The sequence below is a fragment of the Chlorocebus sabaeus genome, chromosome 9 (assembly GCF_047675955.1).
Source record: "Chlorocebus sabaeus isolate Y175 chromosome 9, mChlSab1.0.hap1, whole genome shotgun sequence".
NCBI classification, from domain to species: domain Eukaryota; kingdom Metazoa; phylum Chordata; class Mammalia; order Primates; family Cercopithecidae; genus Chlorocebus; species Chlorocebus sabaeus.
In genome coordinates, this window is record NC_132912.1 from 21,156,284 (window position 1) to 21,184,002 (window position 27,719).

The following is a 27,719-nucleotide window of genomic DNA, read 5'->3' on the forward strand; positions in this document are numbered from 1 at the left end:
CTCAGCCTGCCAAGCAGCTGGGATTACAGGCGCCTGCTGCCATGCCTGGCTAATTTTTGTATTTTTAATAGAGACAGGGTTTCACCATGTTGGCTGGGCTGATCTCAAACTCCTGACCTCAGGTGATACGCCCACCTCAGCCTCCCAAAGTGCTGGAATTACAGGCCTGAGTCACTGCACCCAGCCGGGATCTCTCCCATTGTTCTATCTTGCCCCGAAACAGATCTATCTCAGTGCCACTAAGTCAAAACTCTACCATCTGTGTCTTCCACAGAAGAGACCTGAGAATGTCACTTCATTTCCTTCTCTCGTCCATACTTGCTTTGTATATTTGGGCTCATTTGATTAAAAATCTCTCTATTCTCTTGATCTACTAACAATCCAGAATAAGTGGCCATGGTGAGTGATAAATATAAAGATATACAGATATGCAGAAATAGTCAATGATTTTGAGCCTGGGTGATTAGAAGGGTATATAAAAGGCAGAAAGGAAATGAGACTTAATCTGGTTGGGAGAGACAGTTTGGGTTTGGAGATCTGAAGTTTAGGATGATGCAAAAATGCTCAGTGTATGGGTAGGAAATCCAGAAGAGATATCTATTTGAGTCACCAGTAGAGATAGCAGTTGAAAATATGACAGATCAATTTCCTAAGGAAAAGGGAAATGAGAGAAAGAACATCAGCAAAGACATCCACTTATACCCCCTTCAAGTATTCCCTCCTTGTATATGTCTTTATTTCCTAATTTTCTTCCAGTGAATACTCTCATCTTCCTAATAAGTTCTGTAGGATCAAGAATCAGGGGTCTCACATATTTTCTCATAGGCTGCTGGGGTCATAGAAGATACTCAATAAAATCATTTTGGCTGGTTCTAATAACAAGCCAGAAATTTTTTTGAAATATCTCATATCAATGGGATTTTATCAATGCTTAACACTTTCCCTGAACAATGAAGACTGCCTTCTACAGGTGGCCTGGAGAGTCACATATACTATCCCTTTGAGGTTGACACCAAAGGATGTCTTTATATTAAATCCATGCAACTCTTAAAAATCCAGCAAGTGCCAAGATTCTCACTGTTCTAGATCTTACTCTGTACAAAGTCAAAGGTAAATCTGTGCTTTTTGTCATTTTCGGACACTCCAGTGTATTTGCAAATATAAGTAGTTGTGATTTCATAATTTTCTTTCAATTTTGGCAAATAGACTAAAATACTTAAACTAGCAACAATATAATTTGAGGATAATTGCTACTTCATATCTGTACAGAGAACTGCATATTCTTAAAGTTCTTTATCATCAACTTTATTCATACACTGAAGATATTAGTAAAAAGCTCACTAAGTCTTTTATGTCACAAGAGCCCTGAGCTCAAGTCATCCTGGCCTTCCATAAATTTCCACCACTTAGTCCTTATTTTTTAATTTACCGATGTTATTTCCCATGCCTGGAACTCTTCTTCTCCCCACCCTGCTCCCCTCTATCCAAATCATCCAAATTCTTCCTTCTCCTTCATATCAGTATCTTCGACTTCATTCAATCTATAGTTCCCCTTCTCTGAATTCTGATGATCATATATGTCATCAGAATACATGTATATATATGATCTCCAACCAATATATTCATAAAATCTTCAACATATATAATTATATATAATATAAATATACATAATCTCCAATTGGTTGTATATGTGTATATATATCTCTCCAACCAATCTAACATTTAGGTTTAAGTTTTCTTGTGTTATTTAGGAAATATTTCATGTAAGTTCTTTTTTAATTTTTCTCTCCTAGAATGTACCAGTAAGTTATTTGAAGCCAATCCTCACCTGAGATATATGTGTGTGTTCACTGGCACCAATCTATGACATTTTATGCATACAGAAGGCAGACAATATTTGTAAATCACTGAAATACTTCTTGGCATTTGTAGAATTTCATATAATTCCTTATCTACTTGGCCATTGAGAAATGCTTTTAAATCATAATATTGCATACTAGACCAACATAAATTCATTGTACTCATAACCCAATCCTTCAGGGAAGGTCCTATTTTGATTAAAAATGAAGGAGTAGGAGGAGGTAAAGCTTTTAGTATATTGATAGAACTGTTACTAATATTGCATTACTGTCCTTTATAATTTAAGGCAACATCACTAACAAAGATTAGGGAAAAGATCAATAAGTTATGAGTTATTAATGCAGGAATGAAAAGAAGTCCAATACCAAAGACACTGAAGCTAATAATATCTTCTCCTCCACTTGCTGACCCATTATAATCAGGCCTGGGCCTTTTTTCCCTAGTAGAGGTGATAAATGTTTACAGAGTGGCAGTTTCTCCCTGAGCTGTCAAAAGACCCTAATGTAATGAAACCAACCACTTCAGGCGCATTAGGGTCACTCTTTAACAAGTTAGGCAGAACCCACCACCCAACCACATCAGGATTCAAAGTTTCAAAGAGGATGGGGAATGTAGACTTTGGAAAAGAGCAGTAAAAATGATCAGAAATAAATAGTCCAAAAGAAATAAAAACAAGGCCGAGTACAGTGGGTCATATCTGGAATCTCAGCACTTTGGGAGGCTGAGGTGGGAGGAATGCTTGAAGGCTAGCAGTTTGAGACCAATCTGGACAACATAACTAGACCCTATTGCTACCAAAAATATACGTTTTAAAAATTGGCCAGGCATGGTGCCATGCACCTGTAGTCCCAGCTACTCAGCAGACTGAGGCAGAAGGATGTTTGAACCCAGGAGTTTGAGGCTGCAGCGAGCTATGATCACAGGACTGTACTCCAGCCTGTGAAGCAGAGCAAGACCACATCTCTAAAAAAGAAAAAGAAATAGAAACAGCACCGTCTGCATCAGTCTCCACTGAAGTGCAGTGTTGAGGGGTGGTGGGGCAAGGCAGCACAAAGACAGATCATGAAGGAAACATCTCAAAAGCCGTAAGGAACATTCCTGTGGTGGCAAAGAAGAGACAGAATTGCTGAAAGCAATGCTGACATCTCTAATTCTTATGATGAATGGAATTCCAGAATCTCTAGAGGCTCACAGGCACACACATACACACACATGCACCATGCATACACACACACCATGCATACACACACACACACACACAGCCACTGTGCACATGCATTAGGTTGAAGCTATATTTGCTCATCACCAAGGGTTCCCACCACATTGAAATGAAACCAGCAGCTCCTTTTCACATCATAAGACTCCTATGAGAGGGATGGTTCATGTTTAAAAGTCTTATAAACAACTGTTTTAAATTGGGGGTTGGGGAGAAGAAATGGTAAGTTGCAGAGGGGACTGCTTAATGAACTGGGCTATTTAAGGCTTCCCTTGAAATCTAGCATCATTCTTGCCTTTTTCCTGCTAAATAAAGCCTCAAAGTAAGAGGAATGCAAAGATTGAAGAAGTAGAAACCATCACTGTAGAAAAACAAAGGTGGATCTGGCAAATGCAATGAATTTAGAGGGAATGTAAGTTTTGTTTCCCAGCCATCAAAAATAGTTTGATGGATTTGTGCCAAAATGGGAAATAAAAGCACACTCCTTCCTCCCTGCACCCTACAGAGCTGCCTTTGATGTCACATGTGCTCCACAGGGCACGGATGGAAACAGAACTCAGGCTCATTTAAAATTTTATTGTATATGGTTTGGTATAAGACAGTGTCCTTTAGACATTTACAAAAAAGTCATTTTCAGCACCTTCTTAGATACATTGAACTTTTCTTTTATGCCCTGGAATTTAAATCCATGCTTCCCTTTGGTTATACCTTCTGGTCCCAGAGACAGCCTTGGGGACTTGGCCCAGTTGCCTGGATCTGGTTCAGGAGCTGCCTGGATGGACGGCTTGTAGAGACTGAAGCTGACTCTCCGCAGCCACCTGGCAAGCGTTGGCCAGCTTTGCAGCCTTCTGGTCTCCCCAGCCAGCTCCCTGGGAGGCCTCAGGCCCTTCTCGGCTCTCCGTTCTGCCTTACCAGGCCTATGGGATGAAGTACAGCTGTCCATTCTTTATGCCTGGTACCCACCATAGAAGGGGAAAAAAAATACCACATTTGGAATAATAACAACTACATTGCTGGTTATGTTTCAAAATCAATCCATCTTCAAAATCAGGGACTTCTTTTGTAAGCCTCATTACAGCCTTAAGTATAGAAATGTTTATATTGTTTGCTTTGTTTGGTTTTTTACCTAGATACTGAGCTTAGAGTGTGGACTCCTGTCAAGCCAGTGTCACATAACTAGGAGCTAAAAGATCAGAAAGAGAGAGAAACAAAAGCATTCTATATTTTCAAATGCATTAATTCACCCAGTGTGTGGACTCTAAAGAGGGAAAAAATAAAAATAGATTTTCAGCATAAGAAATTTAGTCATGGAATATTAGCATATACCATCTTTTTTCTGGAAGGGAAGCTACAACTAAAAGAAATCATGAAGACCAACTAACCCAATTGTTTAAAGAAGAGGAAACTGCTGCCCAGAAGTTAATGGCTCAGATTAAGAGTGTCAAAGAGACACACAAGTCAAATAGAAGAAGTCTCCACTGGCCAAAGATGGGGCAATATGAATATCAAAAGGAATTACTGCAACTGATTCAAAGATACTCAGATGCATCCACGGGTTTATAATGAGTTGATAAGATGTTCCTCCCACTCCTTTCCCTCTTCCCCAAAAGGTAGAGAACAACTCCCTGGTTCCCACCAAGGCAGGATGCCAGGACCCCAATTCATTATTCAGAAAATGGATCAGTAACAGAAAAGAATGACGAATGGATCTTGCTTTTTCTTTTCAAACTATATTTCAGAATACCAAATAAGTAAGGATAAAAAATTGATCCATATTAAAGAATTCCAACTAATAAATGCAGAAAGAATGATGGAATTCTCTCTAGAAGTCTATTGCAAAAACCATTACTTAGGGTAATGTATGGTTGATGAGGAACCTTATAAATGATGGACCAGGTATACAGCTAAGTCTTCTGACCAATCTTAACTCACTGAAGCTGGGACAAACAGATACTATGTCTCTCCCAATGAGATGCACTAGAAAGTACATAGCACCAACTACAAAGTGATCTTGCCTAGAAAAAAAAAAGAAGAAAAGAAAATTTGAGCCCTAATATTATCAGGCCTGTTGATCTATGAGTTTATATGAAATATGGGGATAGAGGCACAAGTTAAATGATACTACAAGGAAGCAATCAGCCCAACCCAGAATGTGGGACATGCTATAAGGCAAAAACCTGATGTCTCCAACAAATAAAGGGAATTAAAAGGGGGAAAGGAGTGGAAGGGGACTATTATAAATTTAAAAATATTTAAGAGACAAAGCTGCTAATTCAATAAATGTACTTCATTTGGCTCATAACTTGAGCAACTACTAAAACAAAACAAAAGACTTTGCAATTTGCAATTGAAAGAGATATCCAATAAAATGTGAATATGAACTGTGTTAAAAGGAATTAAGAAATTATTGTTAATATTTTGCAATATTTATGTTATAGGTATTTATACATACAACTAAATACTTGTTAGGAATGCATACTAAAATATTTTGGCATCTATATTTTTGTAAAAAGGAAGTTAATGACTCGGTTGGGACTAGAATCTGCTCTTATGGTACCCAGCACACACTGATTTAATTATAACCAAATTCAAAGGAAACACAAATAGTAAATTTTTTTAATTCTTAAAAAAGAGCAACACCAACCGTCATTTGTGTTCTCTCTTCCCTGCATTAGTAAGACACCATGTATGCTTGAAGACCATAGACATTTTCTTCCTCTTGAAACAACAAAAACATATAAATAGGATTACATAATAATCTTATAGATTACATTAGTTACAGTGGAGTTTTGTGCACTGGGTGAGTTAATCTCAATGTAAATAAGAAAAGTCTCCCTAGACAAAAAATATCTCACACACACACAGCAAGAGCGTTTCAAATTCTCATGTACGCTTTACACATGTGATATGGAAGGAATGATACACTGAGCCACATAACTTTGATTACTGTATCAGATTAAATTTAGTCTAAAGAGATAACACACAGGACAACTAAGAATCCGCAAACATACAGAGCTGAAAAATCCACAGTAAGGCTCCTTAATTACTAAAGATATCAAAGAAATGGGTGTCTAGAAAAGCAAGTTCAGAATGGAGAGGGCGAGAGAACAAAAGCAAAAAAAGGAAGAACGAGAGAACAAAAGCAAAAAAAGGAAGAACAAGAGAACATAATCAACACCTCTTCCAAATCTTAACTCTCAACTTATCCCATAATTGTTAAAACACTTTTTTTAAAAGTGTGACACAAGTGAAAACATACTCAAAGCGTAAAAACATAACATTGAAAAAAAAAAAAAACAGAAAAGATGGTCCTCAAACTCTCACTTCTCTCACTTGAATCTCCATCTTCAATGAACAGCATGAAAGAAGGACATACAGGGTTTTAAGCTGTCAGTGGTCTAAGAGCTGAATATCATATAAGCCACATGCATATTAAGTAGAAACAACAAAGTTTCAGAAACAATGACAGGTGTGCAACTTTCAGTGTGTGGTTCCACATGTAAGCAGTTTGGAAGCTGCCACTCTAGAATTCTGTACCCTGCTAAGTTATCCTTCAGAAGTGAAGGAGAAATAGCAACTTTCTCAGACAAACAAAAATTGAAAGAATTTGTTGCCAATACACCTGCCTTGGAAGAAATGTTAAAAGAAGCTCTTCAAAGAGAGAAAATGATGAAGGTCAGGAACTTGGATCTACATAAAGAAAGAAAGTACATTAAAAAAAGGTGTAAGTAGAGGTAAAATTTAAATTTCTTTAACTTTTTTCTTTTCTTTTCTTATTTTGTTTAAGAAATGGGGTCTTGCATATTGCCCAGGCTCTGGCATCAAACTCCTGGGCTCAAGTCATCCTACCATATTAGCCTCTTGAGTAGCTAGGACTACAGGTATGTGCCACCATGCCTGGCTTCTTATTCTTAATTGACCTTATAGAAGTTTGTTCAAAATAATAATAAAAACAATGTATTCAGTTACATATTCTTATATACAGATATTTTATGTATGTATATATGTGTATATAGGTATCTATGTTACACACTCATATATGCTTTTGTATAAGTGAAATGGATGACAAAAAGGAATGAGAGGGAGGAATTAGAAGAATTAGAATTACTTTATTATTAGGTACTTATACTACCCATGAAGTAGCATATTGCTATTTGAAAGAGGACTTGGATTACCTGTATATTGCAAACCTCAGGGCAACTACTAAAAAAGAAAACTTTAAAAAACAGTATAACAGAGATGCTAAGAAAGGAGAGAAAATAGAATCATATAAAATGCTCAATTAAAACCATAAAAATTAGAAAGAGTGTAACACAGAGAAACGAAAGAACAAGGGCAAAAAATTTAAAATAGTAATAAATATGGCAGATACTAACCCAATTATATCAATAATCACTTTGAACATCAGTGATCTAAATGCACCAACTGAAAGACAGAAATTTTCAGAATGGATCAAAAAAATATGACCTAATTGTATTTTGTCTACAAGAAACCCATTTTAAATACAAAGTCATATATAATTTTAAAGTAAATGAATGGAGAAAAAGATATCATGATAACACTAACCAAAGGAAAGCAGGAGTAGCTATGTTAATTTCAAAACAGGGTAGACTTCAAAACAGGGAAAGTCATCTGGGACAAAGAAAGCCATTACATAATAATAAAGGGGTCAATTCTCTAAGATAATATAACAATCTTTAACATGTATGCACCTAACAACAGAGCATCACATTACACAAAGCAAAAACTGATAAAACTGCAAGTAGAAACAGATGAGTTTACTCTTACAATTGGAAATTTCAACACCCCTCTATCAGTACCGGACAGATCCAGTAGGCAGAAAATCAGTAAGGACATAGTTGAATTCAACACTAGCATCAATCAACAGCATATCATTGACATGTATAGACTACTTTACCCAAAAACAGCAGAATACATACTCTTTTCAAACCTACATGAAACATTCACCAAGACTGACCACATTAAACACACCTTAACAAATTTAAAAGAATAGAAATCATACAATGTCTTCTCTCAGATCACAATGAAATTAAACTAGAAGTCAATAACAAAAAGATAAGAAAATCCTGAAATATATGGAGAATTAAATAACACACTTCTAAATAACACATGGTTCAAAGAATGAATCTCAAGATAAATTATAAAATATTTTGAACTGAATGAAAATGAAAATACAACTTGTCAAAAATTGTGGGATGCCACAAAATCAGTGATCTGAAGGAAATTTATAACATTGAATGCACGTATTGTAAAAGAAAAAAGATTGAAAATTAATAATCTAACTTTCCACTTTAGGAAACTGGAAAAAGAAGAGCCAATTAAATACAAAGTAAGCAGAAAAAAAGAAATAATAACAACTAGAGCAGAAAACAATAAAATTGAAAAGTGGGGACTCCATAGAGAAAAAAGAAGTCAATGAAACCAAAAACTGGTCCTTTGAAAAGATTAATAAAATCAATAAGCCTCTAGCCAGGCTAAGAAAAAGAGAGGACACAGATTACTAACATCATAAATGAAAGAGGGGCCATCATTACAGATGCCATAGATATTAAAAGGATAATAAAAGGATACTATGAACAACCCTATGCTCACACATTTATTAACCAATCTGAAATGGACCAATTGTTTGCAAGACACAATCTGCCAAAACTCACACAAGAGGAAATAGACAATCTGAAGAGGCCCATATCTGTTCAAGAAATTGGATCAATCATTAACAATCTTTGAAAACCGAAAGCACAAGGCCTAGATTAGTTCACTAGTGAAGTCTACCAGACATTTAAGGAAGAAATTATACCAGTTCTCTATAATCTCTTTCAGAGAATAAAAGCAGAGGGAATGCTTCCTAACTCATTCTTATGACACCCTCATTGCCCTAATGCCAAAACCAGACCGAAATAATGACCATGTTTTATCCTCCACAGCTGAGTCTCAGTGGGCCTGTACTCTGCTCACTGTGATAATTTTCTCTGTACAAATAAATAAATAAACAAACAGAAGTAACAAAACCAAAGCAAAAAACAACCCAGCTGGAGAAAAGCGCAGGACAGCAGAAAACCAATAAAAGCAATGTGGAAAGAGACAACATTTCCATATGTTACTGTTTTGGAATCCATGTAGAACCTCTGGGTGTGTGTGACAGGTCATGACATGGAACACTGCTTCAAGATTGAAACAGAAGCAGCATCTTTTTTCTCCCCACTGAACTAGTTATTTCCTCCAACCACAAAGTTTGGGAAAAGGAATAAGAAGAAAAAAATAAGAAAATGAAGTTCGTTTGGCAAGGAGCTGGGTCCCAGTGCCCTTGGGTGCCCAAAGTGAAATTCGTAAAAATTTCCTGCTGTTGTATTTTTTGAATGGTCAATGCTAACTTTGCTTCCTACTTTCTGCAAAAGGGCAGATACAGCTTTCTTTTTTATTTTTGTATATGTACGCATATATTTACATTGACGTGTAATCGTAATACCATAAAATTTATCTTTTTAAAATGTATAATTCAGTTTTAGTATATTCTCAAAGTTATGCAATAATAACTATTATATAAATCTAGAACGTTTTCATCACCCCAAAAAGAAACTCAGTACTCATTAGCAATCACTCCCCATTATCCCTATTCCCCAAGAACCTCTGGTAACTGCTAATCTACTTTCTGTTTCTATGGATTTGCCTGTCCTGCACATTTCATATAAATGGAATCATATCATATGTGGCCTTTAGTGCCTGATTTATCTAGCTTAATGTTTTCAGGATTCATCATGTTATATTAACAGTATGATGAGTGCTTCACTCCTTTTCAGGGGTGAATGGTGTTCCATTATGTCGATGTACCACACTGTGTTTATCTACTCACCAATTAGTGGACATTTGGGTTTTATCCACTTTTTAGCTGTTATGCATAATGCTTCTATGAACATTCATGTACAAAGTTTTGTATGGACATATGTTTTCAATTCTCTTGGATATATACCAAGAAGTAGAATTACTGGATCATATGGTAATTCTTCGTTTAAATTTTGAAGAAATGCTAGGCTATTTTCTAAAGTAGCTGCACCATTTTACATTCCCACCTGCAATGTATGAGGGTTCCAATTTCTCCACATTCTCACCAACATCTGTTATTGTCCACCTTTTTCACAATATCCATTCTAGGACGTATGAAGTGTCTCATTGTGGTTTTGATTTGCATTTCCCTTAAGAGTAATGATACCAGGCCTTCTTTTATGTGTTTATTGACCATGCATCTTCTTGGGAGAAATATCTATTCAAATCTGTTGCCTATTTTTAATTGGGTTACTTGTCTTTTAATAATTGAGTTGTAACCATTCTTTATATATTCTGGGTACTAGTTCTTTATCAGAAGACTGATCTGCAAATATTTTCTTACATTCTAGGAGTAGTCTTTACACTTTCTTGAGAGTGTCCTTGAAGGACAGGTGTTTTTAAATATTGATGAAGTCTAATTTGTATTTTCTTTTGTTTCATGTGTTTTTTGGCATTACATATAAAACCACTGCCTAATCCAAAGTCATAAAGATTTACTCTGTTTTCTTCTAAAAGTGTTATACTTTTAGCTTTCACATTTAAGTCTTTAGCCCATTTTGAGTTAATTTTGTATGTGTGCGAGGTGGGAGTCCAATTTTACTCTTTTACCAGCTTTCTTTTTGTGACACTTTCAGTTTGATTTTTGAAGCTACAGCCCTCACACCATTTACCTCAGTAGAAGTCATGGTTTCAAGGTAAGAAAAGCAGGTGATGTTTTTAACCTAATGAAATTACTGGTTAAATCACAAAAGGGAAAAAGTACTGTGTCTTGGGAGGCCAGGCTCAGTGGAGGGGGCTCCTCACTGTGGGTGAAATGTCACCTGTTACAATTTCTCTATGATCCCCAATCATTGGGGAGCAGTACACAAGGGCTGATGAAAAGCAAGTCCCAAAGCCAGATTCCATCTTAATTCTACAGACTGTGTGCCTTTGAGTCAAGTTATTCTCTTTTCTGTGTATCAGATCCTCCCCATCTTAAAATAAGAAGAGAAAACATAGGGAATCTGCATAGAGTTAGAAGGATTATGTGAATGAATATAGGCAAAGCACTCACAACAGCATATGGCACATTGTGAACACTCAGTACCTACTAGCTGTTATTATCAGGAAAGATCCCATCATATTAATCCTAAGGGAATAGGTTCCAACGAAACCTATGTCTCAACATAATAGCAGAGTAGCATTTGGTTGGGTGATGTGGCTGTCATGATGACATCACTGATTCTCCCAGGTGGCTGCCTCAAATCTGAGAACCTTAAGGAGCTTGGGGACCACTTGATGCTGATGGTCATCTTTGTCCTGTGTATAAGTCAATCTCTGTTTTGTTTTCCACAGACCTACACATTTACCAAAGGCAAATTCTAAAAAGGTCTGGGGACAGTGGCTTATGCCTGTAATCTCAGCACTTTGGGAGGCTGAGGCAGGTGGATCACCGGAAGTCAGGAGTTCAAGGTCAGCCTGCCCACATAATGAAATCTCATCTCTACTAAAAATATAAAAATTAGCCAAGCATGGCGGCACATGCCTGTAGTCCCAGTTACTCAGAAGGCTGAGGCAGGAGAATCACTTGAACCCAGGAGACGGAGGTTGCAACGAGCCGAGCTCATGCCATTGCACTCCAGAGCCTGGGCAACAGAGCGAGACTCCATCTCAAAAAAAAAAAAAAAAAAAAAAAAAAAAATCTAAGCAGGTGTCAAATTTTCCATCCTGCAAGAAAATAAGACTTCAGTTGAACTAAGTCATGTCCTAATCTCCTAGACTCAAAGCTGCTTTATATGTATTCTTATTTTCTATAGTATTTTTGTTTCCAGGTCATTTAGCAACAGTGTTAAAACCCCTTTGTAATGCTAAAGACAGAGGGCAGGATTAAGTCTTAGTCTCATTTGTTTTCAGAATTTTCTGCATATGTTTCCTAAATTTTAGAAAACACTATTCCATCCATGTAAACCCACATTATAAGCAACTTTAAGTCTTCCTCCAAGGACTACCTTTTACACAGTCGATCCCAAATTATCCAGATTTGGACAAGTTTACATTCAAAAGTGATGTCCATCCAGTTAGAAAGCTTCTAGAACATTTTCCTTCCTACTCTCACCACTGTCCCATCAATTAGTGTGTGTTTAGCAATTGCAAATTACTTTTAGTATTAGCATATGCACAATATAATTAGATGGGGAAACCTTCTGGGATTAAATCATGTCTTGGGTGATTACTGAGTTCTGACAAACATCAGGATTCATTCATCCATAGGAACATCGTTCTCTTTTCACCTGGAAGGTATGCTACTCCACAATGCTGCCGTGCTTAAAATAGTTTTCAGAATTTCTCTTATGAATTCCTCTCAAAATCTGTTTGTGGTCTGTGTACACACATCACACACAGTTAATATTTTATACCTTTTTTAAAAACTAGAAATGGGATTATTCAGCTTGATTATTCACCCGCTCCACCCTCCATCAAGGGCAACGTTTGTCCAGGTTCCAGTACACTCTTTCATTTCCTCTGGACACCTCTTGTGAGTCATTTTAGTTCAAACAGAGCTTTGTCTGTAACAGGCCCTATTTCATCCCAGAGCTCAAGCTGAGAGGAAAAACAGCCTGAACTCCACCTTGGGGACATTCCTCATTCAAGAAAACACATTTTCCTCTTCCAAACTGAATTCAATAAGAATATACTACAATCTCTCTAGGCTAATAGTAAAGCCACTGGGTGGGGCGAGGCCACAGGGCCAATGCCGACAGGACAGCCCATCCTCCCTTAACTCTTTTGTGTGGTACTTCCCCATTCGTATCCTCCAAAGGGCTGTTTGAAGATCTAATTTCTCTAGTCTCAGTGAACTCACATCCTAGTTACAGCCTCAGTGGAGATAAAAAAAAAAAAAAAAAAAAAAATCTGGCAATGATTCTTGACATGATAATATTTGACAAAAAGGAAGCACTGAGGAATTACTTCTCAGGCCAGGTGAGGCTACCAACAGTCAACCTCCTGCAACCACAGGAAACAAGTCAAAGAAACTAAACTGAAAAGAGTTTTTCTGCTAAAGAAAAAAGAAACAGCTCCTATGGGTGCACCAAATATACTGAGTGAGTGATTCCCCTGACCTGAGACATCATGGCACAGTCTTTCTGTAGCGGAGCAGAATTGGTAAGGGGTCTACACCACATGGGCTTCTGCCCAAGGAGGGGACTCACCATCCCAGTGTGTCCGGGACTGTGCCGGCCTCAGCACTGAAGGTCCTGTTTTCAGCGGTCACCCTACTTTTCTTGGCTCCCTGCAGCTGGAAACCCAGCTCTTCCTCCTCAAACCCGGCCAGGATGAGAAGTGGAGCCAGAAATTAGCTAAGAGGCAAGGAAGAAAAAGGTAGCCTATCCCTGAGGCAGAACTTTCTGGGCCTTGAAAAGCTTTGCCTGGATTGATTAAACACATTTCTCAAAGGCAGGAAGCCCTTCTTCAATTTAAACACCTTGAGCTGTTCAACCAGGGAGTCCCCAACCTCACAGAAGCCACAGGATCACATTCGGGGTTGGGTGTAGACTTGCCTACCAGCCCAGTGGAAGACACTCTAACTCAAACTTTCCACAAGTTTGGTCCTCAAGGCATCTGCATTAAGATCACCCAGTGAGACTGGTACAATCCAAGTTCCTTGGTCCACTCCACACTTGCTGGATCCAATTCTCTAGTAATACATTTCCAAAATCTCCATTTTTAAGAAAGCCCCAAATACGACTAGTGACTGTTGAAATCCAAGGACTGCTCTCCTTACTACTTTTTTGTTGTAGTTTAAACACAGGGTTTCACTCTCTTGCCCAGCCTGGAGTGCAGTGGCAACATCACAGCTCACTGCAGCCTCAAACTTCTGGATTCAAGCAATCCTCCCACCTCAGCCTCCCAAAGTGCTGAGATAACAGGCATGGGCCACCATGCCCAGCCCTTATTACTTCTTATTTCAAACCTTCACCCTCATCACCCACCACCAAGAATCCTCAGAGTCAGCAAAAGCAGGAGAGAGGTGAACTTGTCTTTGCATCTTCCCCACCGCTCCTTCTGTATCCCTGTCCTATTTCAGCCTTCCAAGTTCCCTCTCACCTTCCTCTTTACTTTCTACCCTACAGCTGGACAAAGGTCGCCAAAGCCTACCCTACTGTAAATGGTCTCCATGTTCCAAAACCACCTCCACTTTCTCCTTCCCGAACAGCAAATCTTTTATTCACGCAGTACATTGCAGTCTGCTGTTAGGAAAGCAATCTGGGTAAATTAATTCATATCTAGAGCAAAACGACTGATATAACTTCTTACTCGTCTCTGGACGGAGGAGTTGCTTATTGCCCCCAGTGAGTCATGGATTGGTAGAATTAATGGACATCTAGAGACAATATTTTTGGAGTTGATAGGTTCTTCTTTAAATCAGTGCTTTCTGGTGACTTCCCTGACTGGCATAACATTTTCTTAATTTGGCAAGGAAAAATCCCACTAAGTTAGTTGTTAGAAAATTCCTTATGCCATTTGTCTATAGGAAGTGATTAAAGCATGATCTTTGATCTTAAGTAGATATAGGTCTTAGTCCTGACTCTATCACTTACTGGCCATGTGACTCTGGGCAATTAATTTAACCTTTTACTTGTGAAAGTGGAGATAATTATAACATTTATCTCAAAGGGTTGTTAAAATCCAAAGAAATAAATTTTTTCAAAGTATCTGGCATCTGGTACTTAATAGTAATTGTCATTATAAGAGTCTGTATATAACAAATATCCATCCAAACAACTGCTGCATTCAGTTAGCCATAGCTATTCTTGCATGGTTAGTCTTCCTCGTTAACTGTTCATATAGCCTTGGTGTTTATTTATAACTCTGAAAAACTGAGAAAATATCAGTCAGGACCAATCTGGCTTTGCCCTGGGCAAGTGGAAATCTGTAGAATTATTCCAGTTTGCTCCTGCTTGGTGTCTAAGAACACCACGGCTACTGCTGCCCCATTAGGTTTTCTGTCTTTAAAATCCACTCAAGGTCATGGTCACTGAGGTTACTACCTCCTTAGCCACTCCTGATAGGTGGCACAACCTAAGCTAAGTGAAACTGGAAGTGAGCCAGGTATGCCTGTAATCCCAGCACTTTGGGAGGCTGAAGCAGAAGGATTGCTTCAGGCCAGGAGTTTAAGACCAGCCTGGGCAACATAGCGAGACATCTCTGCCATCTCTACAAAAAAAAAAAAAAAAACTAAACCAGCTGAGCATTATGGTGTGTGCTTGTGATCTCAGCTTCTAGGGAGGCAGAGGTAGAAGGATCACTTGAGCCCGGGAAACTGGGAGGTTGAAGCTGCAGTGAGCTATGATCACACCACTGCACTCCAGCCTGGGTGACAGAGCAAGACCCTGAAAAAAAGAAAGGAAAGAGAAGGGAAGGGAAGAGAAAGGAAGAAAGAAAGGAAGGAACTGGAAGTGGAGAGGAGCCCAGCATGCTGCGGATGGTGGGTGTCGCGATTTCCAATGGTCAGTGGTCAGCTCCTCCTTGCCAAGTCCTCCTCCTAGAGGGTAATGATGTCTATAACCCTAAAGAACAAGGTAGGAGGGAGCATGAATCTGGCTTCCAAAAACAGTAGAAACCAAAACAGTCTTATATTATTGAGACAGCGGACAGCGCTGTCCCAACTCACCGTAAACACTGCAAAATGTGTGCATGTTCCACTGGAAATGTCCAAGATCAAGGAGAAACAGATGCATCCAAGGAATGGCCTCTAAGGTGGAGAGGAATGATGGCTTATGGATTCTCACCAAGCTCAACACAAAGAAGCCAAGAAGGTACAACTGAGGGGCTCTCCCAGGAGACAGACAGAAGAAATCTTTATAATAAATGGACTGTCCACTATGCCTCTACCGTGATTATAAGGTAGAAGAAATATATAATGAATATAGGCAATGTACAGCTATTAGAGAAACCAAAAGAGGGGTCAGGGCTCAATAAAATGTCATTGGGAGAGATGAGGCAGACCAGAATCAATGGATGAGGACAGAAACACAACAAAAACGGGAAGTGTGAATAATAAACATTATAAAAAACTATACTCCAGGTGCTATGTTATGTGTTCCAAAATCAGCCTAATCCTCATGACAACCTTGCAAGGTTACCCACAGGAGGCTCCGAGAGGTTTGGTAACTTGCCCAAAGTCACACAGCTAAAAAACTGCAAAACTGCAATTTCAACCCAAGTGCAGCTGATTCCAAAACATGTACTTTTAGTAATGACACCAAACTAAACTATTAAAAAAAAAAAGATTAATGGACAGAATATCTGCCAAGAAAACAGAGAGTGATTACTATTATTCCAGACACTCTAAGTAAGCAAAATTAAATTAAATTACCAAAAGTAAATAGCACATCGTAATAAATAATGGCCACTATCCATGACTTCATGATGTTCTTATACGTGATCTATTCCTACTTTGATTGTATTTGTTCATTTGTAATTTAGCTCTCAAATCTGTTTGAAAGCAATTCAACAACACAATTTAAAAGAGCACACTCAGTCATCTCTAGTTACAATATGTACACAGAGCTCTCAGATGTTAAGAGTCATGGCTGGTGTCGGAATTTTTTATAATCATGTTACATAGCACTAGTGGAACTTTCTGGGAATCTAAGTCAAGCTCTAAAACCTATAATTCAAAGTAACATGAAGAAATTAGAGAAGGGCATTTTCATTAGCATGAAGCTTTGGAGTTGTGGCCAAAGGTTTTGAAAGAAAATGTAAAATCCAATCAGACAGAATAAAATGACGACATAATGCTGCCAAGAGCTAAAGAAATGCAGAATGTAATCAAGCAGGAGGGAAAATCCTTTGCAATTTGGATGAGGATGCCCTGCGTCCACCCAAATCAGAGGAAAGGATATCAACCCAGGAGACCAAAGTTGAAAATCCATCACATCTGAAGGATGTGGACCGCTATCTGTTGTCATAGCAATTATATGAGGCTTAGCCTCATCTTGTCATAGAAATGATGAAATGAATTTATCTGTAGTTCAAAAAGAACAGGGACATATGGTTCCTCAACCCCAAATCTCTGCCAGATAAACAATTGTGTAAGAGGAACATATTAGCACATGTCGCACCTATTAGCGTGGTAACCTCAATCCAACTCCCATAATAGACCTGCTTTCCACAGTGCACATTTGTCTTGGCAACCTTGGGAAGGTATGGAATTAAATATAGAAATGCTGAAGCCATAGTATTAATAACTTTGTGTGAAGCTCAGAATAATCTTCGTAAATTAGGGATTAAAATGTATGGAATGTGGCCGGGTACCAGTGGCTCATGCCTGTAATCCCAGCACTTTGGGAGGCTGAGGCAAGCAGATTGCTTGAGGCCAGGAGTTCGAGACCAGCCTGGCCAACATATTGAAACCCTGTCTCTACTAAAACAAAAAAATACAAAAATTAGTCAGGCCTGTAATCCCAGCTACTCTGGAGGCTGAGGCACGAGAATCACTTGAACCCAGGAGGTGGAGGCTGCAGTGAGCCAAGATCACTCCACTACACTTCAGAATGGTCAACAGAGCAAGACTCTGTCTCAAAAAAATATAAAATAATAATAATAAATAAGGTATATGGAATGTTTGAGAATCTGACATCTTTGAAAATGTGCCAGATTTGAAGTGATTTTAGATGTGATTGAGTAAGCAGTGAAAATATGAGTGTTTTCAAATAATATTAGAATTTCTGGAAGAATGAGGAATCTACCGTATTTATAAGTTTAATTTTTAATTTGCAAGAATTATTCAAGTGCTTAGGAAAGTGTTTGCTAAGGTCTTCAGGTTTGCTTTATGAGGCATTTAAAGTGATTAAAAGAAAGATTAGATATATTTATTTACAAATACAATCTTAAATGTTTAAGAAGATGTAATTAAGTTACAAACTGAATGGATTAATGGGAATTTAGTCTGTCCAGCCTGAGTTCATCAAGCATCATTTAAAGCAAACACCCATAAATGATTTGTTCTTATTTCATACTCTACTTGCTAGATTTATATATAGAATAACAAGACATTTACGGTAAAATAAAATCATACAATGAAAAAATATAGTTTTCAACTTGAATAAATCAATATTAATTAAAAACTAATATCCATTTAAAACTAATATAAATTACAATGAGAACACATGAACACAGAGAGGGGAATATCACACATGGGGGCCTGTCAGGGGGTGGGGGTCAAGGGGAGGGAGAGCATTAGTACAAATACCTAATGCATGCAGGGCTTAGAACCTAGATGGTGGGTTGATAGGTGCAGCAAACCACCATGGCACATGTATACCTATGTAACAAACCTGCACGTTCTGCACATGTATCCCAGAACTTAAAGTAAATTTTTTTTAAAACTAGTATCAATTTTAGTCCTATCAATAATGCAAACCCTGAATCTAATCATGAGGAGACATCAAATAAATGTAAAACAAGAGGCATTCAACAACAACAACAACAAAAAACCTGGTCTATGCTCTTCAAAAATCTCACTATATGAAAGAAAAGAAAGAAACGTCCCAGACTAAAGACACCAAAGGGACATGACAACACAATAAACTGCATGATCTTGGATTTTATTTTGCTAAAAGATGGCATTATTGTTTCATTTAGTGAAATCTGAACGAGGTCTGTAGATTGGATAATACGACAGTATCAATGTTAATTTCCCAGTTTTGAAAGTTATATGGTATTTATGTAAGGGAATGCCTTCGTTTTTAGGAAATACACAGTGCATTATTTAGAGGCAACGAGACATCTTATCTGCACTTACCTCAATGGTCTCAAGAGAAAAAAAATAGCATATAAAGAAAAAGGATAAAACAAATGTATCAAAATGTGACCATTTGGAGAATCTGGAAAAAAGTATACAAGAATTTTTCATGATATTTTTGCAACTTTTCTGTTTGTCTAGTATTACATCAAAATAAAAGTTGAAAGAATGAAAAACAAATATTTAAAGTAAAAGTGTTGTTGCTATTTTCTTAACGCCACCCTTGAACATCAAAAATTACCCATGACAGAGAAACACAAAAAAAGATGGTTAAAAGCTGAAAAAGTAAATCTAAGAGACTAGAACAAGATTGAATAAAATGAATTAAAGTCAGAAAATCGCAGAGTGTGTTATCTGAAGTATGTTAATCTTTCCTCTACTTTGAACCCAAAAGTGATGATATCTCTTTGGATGAAGCTTTGATACAAAGCATGTGAGATGTTCACAGCAAATACCTGTCCCAAGGTTCTACCCGTAGGGTGCCTGAGGTCCAGGATTAATCTGCCACTCCACCTCCCATACCTTCAGCAGAACTCCTGTTCTAGAAAATCTTCCTCTTGACATAATACCATATACTTCTAGGTAGAAGACAGGCCCTGCCCCCGGTATCCAAACATCAACTCCAGCCTGGCCAGGATTAAAGGGTTTTGAATCACTCTCTGTAAAAGGACAAAAGACCTCATTCAGTGGTGAGACTTGTAGGAACAATAATTCTCTTAGCACTCTCCTTGGTAATATAACCCACCATTCCTAAGCATTCACTCTTGATGGTATTCCTAATACACAGACATCTGACTTAAAACATGCCAGCCTTTCTCAGAGACCATGACAATACAGACCAACCAAATAGCCTAGAAATATTTATGACTTCACCCTGGGTTGCACCAGGCCTGCCTACTAGCACAGCCTGAGTCACCTATGTACTGCAGCCACGCAGACTCCAGCTTGGCTTACTCTGACAGCACCACGGGACACCACTCCAGAAGTTCCAGATCGCCTTACCACTCAGTCCATGGCCCAACTACCCATTCAGGGTGTATAAGAGAATACTCGGGCAAAATGAGCGAGCACAGGAGTCAACAGGCACCTGTGAAACAGACTAAAGCAGACAAGTTTTCCAGCAGCGTCAGTTCTGAAAAATCAAAATGAGCATCTAAGGGAAATTGTGGGATCCTCTTCTGTATTTAAAATCATGGGAAAATGATTTACTTTTAATATTTCAAATACTCCATGCCTGAAAACAGGAGATAGACTATATCAGGGGCCTCTAACCCCCAGGGTGGCAGACAGTATGGCGAGCATTATTGCTACTGCCTTCTGCCAGATCATCGGTGGCATTAGAGTCTCACAGGAGCATGGCCCCTGCTATGAACTGCATACGCAAGGGATCCCAGTTGTGCTCCTTATGAGAATCTAACCAACGCCTGATGATCTGAGGTGAGACCATCCTCCTGCTCTTATCCTCAAACCATCCTCCTGCTCTCATCCTGAAACCATCCTTCTGCCCCAGAGCCCCAACATCTGTGGAAACCACAAAACCTGTCCCTGGTGCCAAAAAGGTTGGGGATGGCTGGACTGTATAACCTTGGATAACCTTGGGGTGGTTATACAGTGGTGAATTTGAGACTTGTGTGTGTGTGTGTGTGTGTGTGTGTGTGTGTGTGTGTGTGTGTGTGTGAGATTAAAGTATAGAAATACATAACAATTATTCTTTTATTAATTCAACCAACAAGGGTCAATGAAGCACATGTTATATGCATAATGTGAATGTGGAAAAAGAGGGGTTTTCATAAACATGTTCAAAGGGAGGTTAAAATTCAAACGTGAGGCCAGGCACAGTGGCTCACACCTGTAATCCCAGCTCTTTAGGAGGCTGAGGCGGGCAGATCACTTGAAGTCAGGGATTCGAGATCGGCCTGGCCAACATGGCGAAACCCTGTCTCTCCTAAAAACACAAAAATTAGCTGGGCGTGGTGGTGGGTGCCTGTAATCCTAGCTACTTGGGAGGCTGAGACAGGAGAATGGCTTGAACCCAGGAGGTGGAGGTTGCGGTGAGCTGAGATAGCACCATTGCACTCCAGCTGGGTGAAAAGAGCAAAACTCCATCTCAAAAAAAAAAAAAAATTCACACGTGAAAAGAGCTTTATCAACTACTTAGCACAACAATTCAATGCAATAAGTACAACCAGTCTCATTTTCCAGGTAAGAATCCTAAGGTAAGAGGAAGGAGAACATAGACAAATGTCAGAAAGATATAAAATGGTCCAATCAGAAGTCCTAAAACAGTTGAAGAGGACCCCAAATTCTAGTCTTCGATCTGGAATAACTGAGTGCCTTGGCAAACCACCCCACTTCCCCAGATCTTAGATTCCATACGTGTTCAATAAGTGACTTGACCCAGAGAGCTCTGAAGATTGCTTGCAGCCTTTACAGACAAATAAATACATCTAGACTTTCTATTCTAGGACTTAGCCCCATCAAAAAACATCACAAGCCAGATCAGGATAAAAAAAAAAAAAAAAATCTTAAAATAAGACCATTCCAGAAAAACTTTATATCAAGTTTACTCTTTTACACAGGAAAGGAGAATGGTAATTATTCAATCAGAAAAAAGAAGTGATGATTATTCAAATAAAGTACCACTGAAAACTCCAACAAGGAGAGGATTTTTGTTTCAAGTCTCTTGTGATTATTGAGAATAATCATGTTCTCTGGTCTCTGTAACGTGAGGCAACTACAGCACTGTTTGTGCCCTTGGAGGGCAGAAAGGTGGCACCGCCAAGGGGCTATCACTCTCCTCCTCCTTTGTCTTTGTAGCCACCTCCTCAGGAACAAAGACACAGTCATGGCCCTCAGGCCCTCAGGCCCTCAGTTACCTTCACTTTTTCCCAGGATTAGGTAACACCTGCAGATGGGGCTGGATGGCTGCTGGTACTAGAAGAAACCTGTGCTGGGCACCATTCCGCTTCCTTAACCCAGTGGCTTCCCTGGTACCGCATTCAATCATCCAAATTGCACTGCAAGGTAACCCACCCTCCCTGGCCAGTTGAGCCTCCCAAATAACCCTCTCTTGCTCAAATAAAACTAGATTGGGGCCGGGCACTGTGGCTCACGCCTGTAATCCCAGCACTTTGGGAGGCTGAGGTGGGTGGATCACCCGAAGTCAGGAGTTCGAGACCAGCCACGCCAACCTGGCAAAACCTCATCTGGATTAAAAATACAAAAATAAGCCAGGTGTGGTGGCATGTGCCTGTAATCCCAGCTACTTGGGAGGCTGAGACAGGAGAATCACTTGAACCCGGGGAGTTGGAGGTTGCAATGAGCCGAGATCATGCCACTGCACTCCAGCCTAGGAGACAGAGTAAGACTTTGTCTCAAAAGAAAAAAGAAAAGAAAAAAAGGCAGATTGGAATAGGAAGAGCCAGGTTCCAACCCAGGCCCCAATATATAGGGCCAAGTGACTGTAACTAGCTATTCACTTCATATGTCTCTCATCTCCTCTGTAAAATAGTGGTTAACATGGGCTCTCTCCTCTCGATGAAAAAGTACATAAAATGAAATGGAAAAGTATTAAACATGTTGAAGTATATAAAAAGCCCCTTCAAATTTAAAAAAAAAAAAAGTCTCCCCAAGCACACAAAAGGGGTAGATAAAAAGGCTATCCACAGAAGAAGTAAAAATGGCAAAAAAAAAAAAAAAAAAAAAAGATGCTTGTGGATAGAACAGGAAACCAAAAATAACACAACCATTAGCTATTACTTTTCATCCAGCAAACTGGTAAAATTGGAAAATTAGATTCGCAAGATAGGGAAAGATGGGGATTCTCTTACATGTTGTCTGGGACGGTAGGTTGCTATTGCCCTTTGGTGTGTTTGATAGTAGCCAACAAAACATGAAATATATAAGACTTCTGGCTTTGCAAAATCTCTTTCAGTACTCCCCTAGAGAAATATTCTCACATATGCCAAAGTTATATGTATAAACATGTTTATTGCAGCACTATTTGTTTAAATGTTCAAAACTGGGGAATGGTTAAATAAATGATGGAACACCTATATTACAGGATATTAAGATGCCATTAAAAAGAATTAAATAGATCTATTGATTTGTTCTGACATGAACTATATTATGAAACTAGAATAGTGCCTGACACTTGGGAACCACTTGGTAAATACCTGTTGAATAAGTGAATATGTATACACCTTTACATAGCACTTTACATAATCTATCTCCTCTCGTTCTTATGCCAATCCTACAATATGAGCCAAGTGGCTGTTATTGTGCACTCTGTAAGGATGAGGAAATTAAAGTCTAAGGAGGTATGACCTGCCAAACATCTCAAACGTATGGAACCAAACCAGAACCAGATCTACTGGTCAGTACTCTTTGGTGGCTGACGTCCATTCTGCCTGCAACAAGGCTAACCTGCAGATAATCCCTGTAGGGAAATGCCAAGGGTTCCGGCAGCTGGAGAGTGACTCAGTAATTGCTTGCTGATTTGGACTGACTGAATCTTCTTTTACCAGCAAAGCCCTCCATTAGGTGAGGCTCGGCTCTCTGGACCGCAGCTCGGGCCCATTGGGCATCTAACAACAGGTCTGAAAGGAGGTCATTCAACAACAGGTCGCCATGGAAACCCTAACCCCCTCCTCGCCCCTGGAACAAAATGGAGTGGGAAGGCAAAGAGGAGCATTTGTTAAGTGCCCGCTATGAGCCAGGCACCATGAATAGGGAAAAATTCATCTGAGTCTTCCTTTACAAATCTCCAAAAGAAAAAGAAACTGCATTGTTACACAAAGTACAGAACAGGCCTGCGTCGCTGCTTAATCTAGGTCGGTGATAACTGCAAAGGAAGTTTATTTCATGCAGAGGGTACTCCGTTCACCCCTCTTATAGCTGCACGTGTCAGGCAGCCTCATTTACATCACCACGTGGCCCTGTCTTAGCACAGCCACGCAGTATAAACCTGCCTCCAAATATATACTCTACCTGTTCATGTCTGGAATGTACATTTCAGCCACACAAGAAAAAAATGACTGGCTGATTAGTAAAACACAAACACTCTCTTTCATATAAGCTAGAAGACAGCCAATATCTTCAGAAATTTCAGGTGCCATGCTTTCCATAGAGTAGATTCTTCTTTCACTTGTAGCCATCCTACTCCTCCTGCATTATCAGAAAATAGTGAAAATGGTGCTGTGTTTGGGCATTGTTACCTTGGAACTTTCATCTTAATTACAGAAGCTCTTAGCAACCGTTGCTTAGTAACAAACACATTTGAAATAGATTTGTTGACTGATTATGAGATGCTCTGAAAAGACTGTAGAGTGAAATTCACTGATGGAAAAGAATTGCAATGCCCTGGTAAAGTAAAAATATTTTTTTAACTACAAAAGTATTCACAAACTTGGGCTATGAGCAGGTCCCAAAGATATTACTAAACTTCTGGAATAGTTTCATAATATCTTATGCTGCTTTATGGCTGGTCTATTATTTTCAGAATCAATTCAGACACAGTTGTCTGACTGAACAGCTACCGAAGCTCTGGGAGATAGGCCTCAGGGTTTTAGGCAATGCAGGATTCTGCACAGAAAATCAATGCTTTCTTGATTTCCATGGGTCCACAAGGTCCTCCCTGCCATAATGCCTCTTCCCACTCAAGATTTCCGAAGTGCCTGAGACTTCTAGTGACTCTTCAAGTCAGAAGCAAAAAGCAAGGGAAGCTTTGCCTCCATCTTTCCAATAATATTTCTTCAGCACCTGTTAATAAAATCTGTGATAAAAAGTAGAAATGGAGATGCATTTAGGACTACATCCACGCACAGCTTCCCCAAAGCAAAACCCCAACCCCACACGCACTCCCCTTACTGAGCCTGGGACCTCCTCCTGCCTCCCGACAAGGTCTCATTGTCCGTTTGCCATTTTCACCTCAGAAACTAGGGACCTTCGCCCAGTTTCTCAGAAGAAGGGGTCCTCATTGGCAGAGAAAGTCCCTCCCCTCCCTTGTATCTTTCTGGAATTCTTCTCTGACCCTGTTTCTCCTCCGGTCTCTTTTCTTGCCTTTTTTTTTTCTTTTTTTTGGACAAAATTCTCAAGGGAGGAGCCTCCCTTCACTGGCTTTCCCTTCTCACTTCCCACTCAGTCCTCAACCCACTGCAGACTAACTTTACCTCGTGATTTCCTCTTTCAGTCACCATTGCTGTGGATTCTAGAAAGACTTCAATGAAGGGTAGTGTAAGTTTCCTCAGTCTTCTCTACTCCGTAAGTCCTGTCTTCCCGGGGAGTCCTTGATATTTACCACAGTTCAAGCCTACATCCCTGAGTAAGAAGAATCCGCCTCCACGGAAGGAACAAGAGAACATCCACCAAGCAGGCACCTGTCCAGAACATTCTATCTGGTTGCCCAGAGCAACTCAAGATCCTCACAGTCTGCTTCACCCGTTTACCTTAGCTACCCGGCCCCTTCAGCATTTGGATTTGAGGCTGCAGGCAGGAATCTTTGTACTGGCCTTCCTGTCGCCAACCAAATTCAATTCACTCACAGGTTCCTTCATGAAACAAATATTTATCAATCACAGATATTTATCACCATGCCAGGCATTGTTTTTAGGCAGTGATGATACAATAATGTCCAGAAAAAATAACGGAACTCTTCTTTATCTCTTGGAGTTCACAGGATAAAGAATTACTCAAATAAATATAAAATGAGTGCTAAGAAGAACTACAGAAGGTTAGAAGAGTTTACAGTAGAGAGAACTAGCCAGACCAGAAAAGGCATCCCCATTGACAGTTGAGGCCTAAAGGACAAAAAGCCATCAACAAGACAAAGGTGTGTGGTGGGAGAAAGTTCCAGAAAGGGAATAACACGTGCAAATGTCCCAGCTTCTTCTCAAATGATTTATCCAGTATACCCCTGTGATATTATGAAACATGTACATTAGTTTCCATCCACAGTTCATGGCTCATCACTCCCAGGACCCTTGTTATTTCCTAAGTGACTGAAACAGTAAGTATTTCTTCTGTTAAATTATGTGGACTTTGGTCCGTGGTTCCCAAAGCAGCTTTGGAACAGCATCAGAGTGATGAAGGTGAAAGATAGTCCTGTGTTAGAATGTTGGGGCTCTTTAGGCCTCAGAAAACAGAATCTCTCAGGCAGAGCTTTATCCTTTCCTCGTTTTTTGTTGTTGTGGTGGTGGTTTTGTTTTTGTTTTTGTTTTTTAGACACAGCCTCGCTCTGTCGCCAGGCTGGAGTGCAGTGGAGTGATCTCGGCGCACTGCAACTTCCACCTCCCGGGTTCAAGCGATTGGCCTGCCTCAGCCTCCTGAGTAGCTGGGACTACAGGTGCGCACAACCACGCCCAGCTAATTTTTGTATTTGTAGTAGAGATGGGGTTTCACCATGTTGGCCAGGATGGTCTCGATCTCCTGCCCTCAAGTGATCCACCCACCTTGGCCTCCCAAAGTGCTGGGATTACAGACGTGAGCCACCGTGCCCAGCCCCTGCCCTCCTTTTGCCTGCTCCTTTCTCTCCCCAGGACAGGCCATAGAAACTAAGAATATGCTCTCACCTTCCCCTACCTTTCCATAAAGAAATTCTCTGACGTCCATTATCTGATTGTGGGTCACAAGACCCCCGTTTCAGAAGGGGTCCTGCCCCATCCCCAGGAGGAAGGAAGCCTGCACAGAGAGGCCAAGAAGAACCTGAAAGGATAGGTCTGGCTGGCTTTCCCCACTCGTCTGTTAGCATTAGATCATCCCCTCTGTGTCTAATCACATTTCTCCACACGGGTGTCCATGCTTCAATCACACCTATCCAGTGAAGTATCCCAAAAAGGCCCAAGAGAACATGGTAGTGAGAACTTCTGGACAGCTGTTCCTGGAGGGGGTGCAGCAGGGGAGGGCATGGAAGCTCTGCACCCCTTCCTCACCCTCTGCACCTCCTCATCCGTATCCTTGGTAATAGTCTTTCTTTTTCTGTTTCTTTTTGAGACAGAGTCTCTCTCTGTCACCCAGGCTGGAGTACAGTGGTGCGATCTCAGCTCACTGCAACCTCCGCCTCCTGGGTTCAAGCGATTCTCTCACCTCAGCCTCCTGAGTAGCTGGGACTACAGGCACACGCCACCACACCCAGATAGTTTTTATATTTTTAGCAGATACAGGATTTCACCATGTTGGCCAGGCTTGTCTCAAACTCCAGACCTCAAGTGGTCCACCTGTCTTGGCTTCCCAAAGTGCTGGGATTAGAGGCATAAGCCCCATCACGTCTGACCTGTAAGTCTTTCTAATAAACCAGTAAATATAAGTAGGGGTCTCCCTGACTTCTGTGAGACACCCTAGCAAATTAACAGAACCCAAGGAGAGAGTCATGGGAACCCTGATTAATAGCCTGTTAGTCACAAGCGCAAATAAAGTGAACTGGAGCTTGCGACTGGCATCGGAAGTGGGTGATGGGGGCGGTCTTGTGGTACTGAACCCTCAACCTGTGGAATCTGGTGCTATCTCCAGGTAGATAAGGTCAGAAGTGAACTGGAGGACACCCAGCTGGCATCCACCGCAGAACTGATGCCTTCTCTGTATGTGTGGGAAAATCCCTCACACATCTGGTCACAGAACTCTACTGCGTTGACTGCTGTCGGGTAAAAACAGAGGAAAAACAGTTTGTGTTTTTTCCACTCAGAACTCTCCCCTTAGGGAGGTTCTCTACTAAGTTATGTTCCTTTTTTAGCATATTATTATTGACTTCTAAACTAAATAAAGGCTCCCATTGCAAAATCAGAGCAACGATTATTTTTG

The 27,719-nt window shown here is 39.8% G+C and overlaps 2 protein-coding genes across 3 annotated transcripts in view; both read right to left on the reverse strand.

Annotated features, from left to right (window-relative positions):
* Nucleotides 1–27,719, reverse strand: part of NEBL (nebulette) — a 380,625-nt gene that overhangs the window by 328,252 nt on the left and 24,654 nt on the right. The window lies entirely within an intron of this gene.
* Nucleotides 1,614–27,266, reverse strand: LOC103237979 (uncharacterized). Its single transcript, XM_008002444.3, has 2 exons — nt 23,916–27,266; nt 1,614–3,993 (listed from the first exon to the last, which is right to left on the reverse strand). Exons 1-2 carry the CDS (start codon nt 24,080–24,082, stop codon nt 3,693–3,695), a joined length of 468 nt encoding a protein of 155 aa, XP_008000635.1. The 5' UTR covers nt 24,083–27,266; the 3' UTR covers nt 1,614–3,692.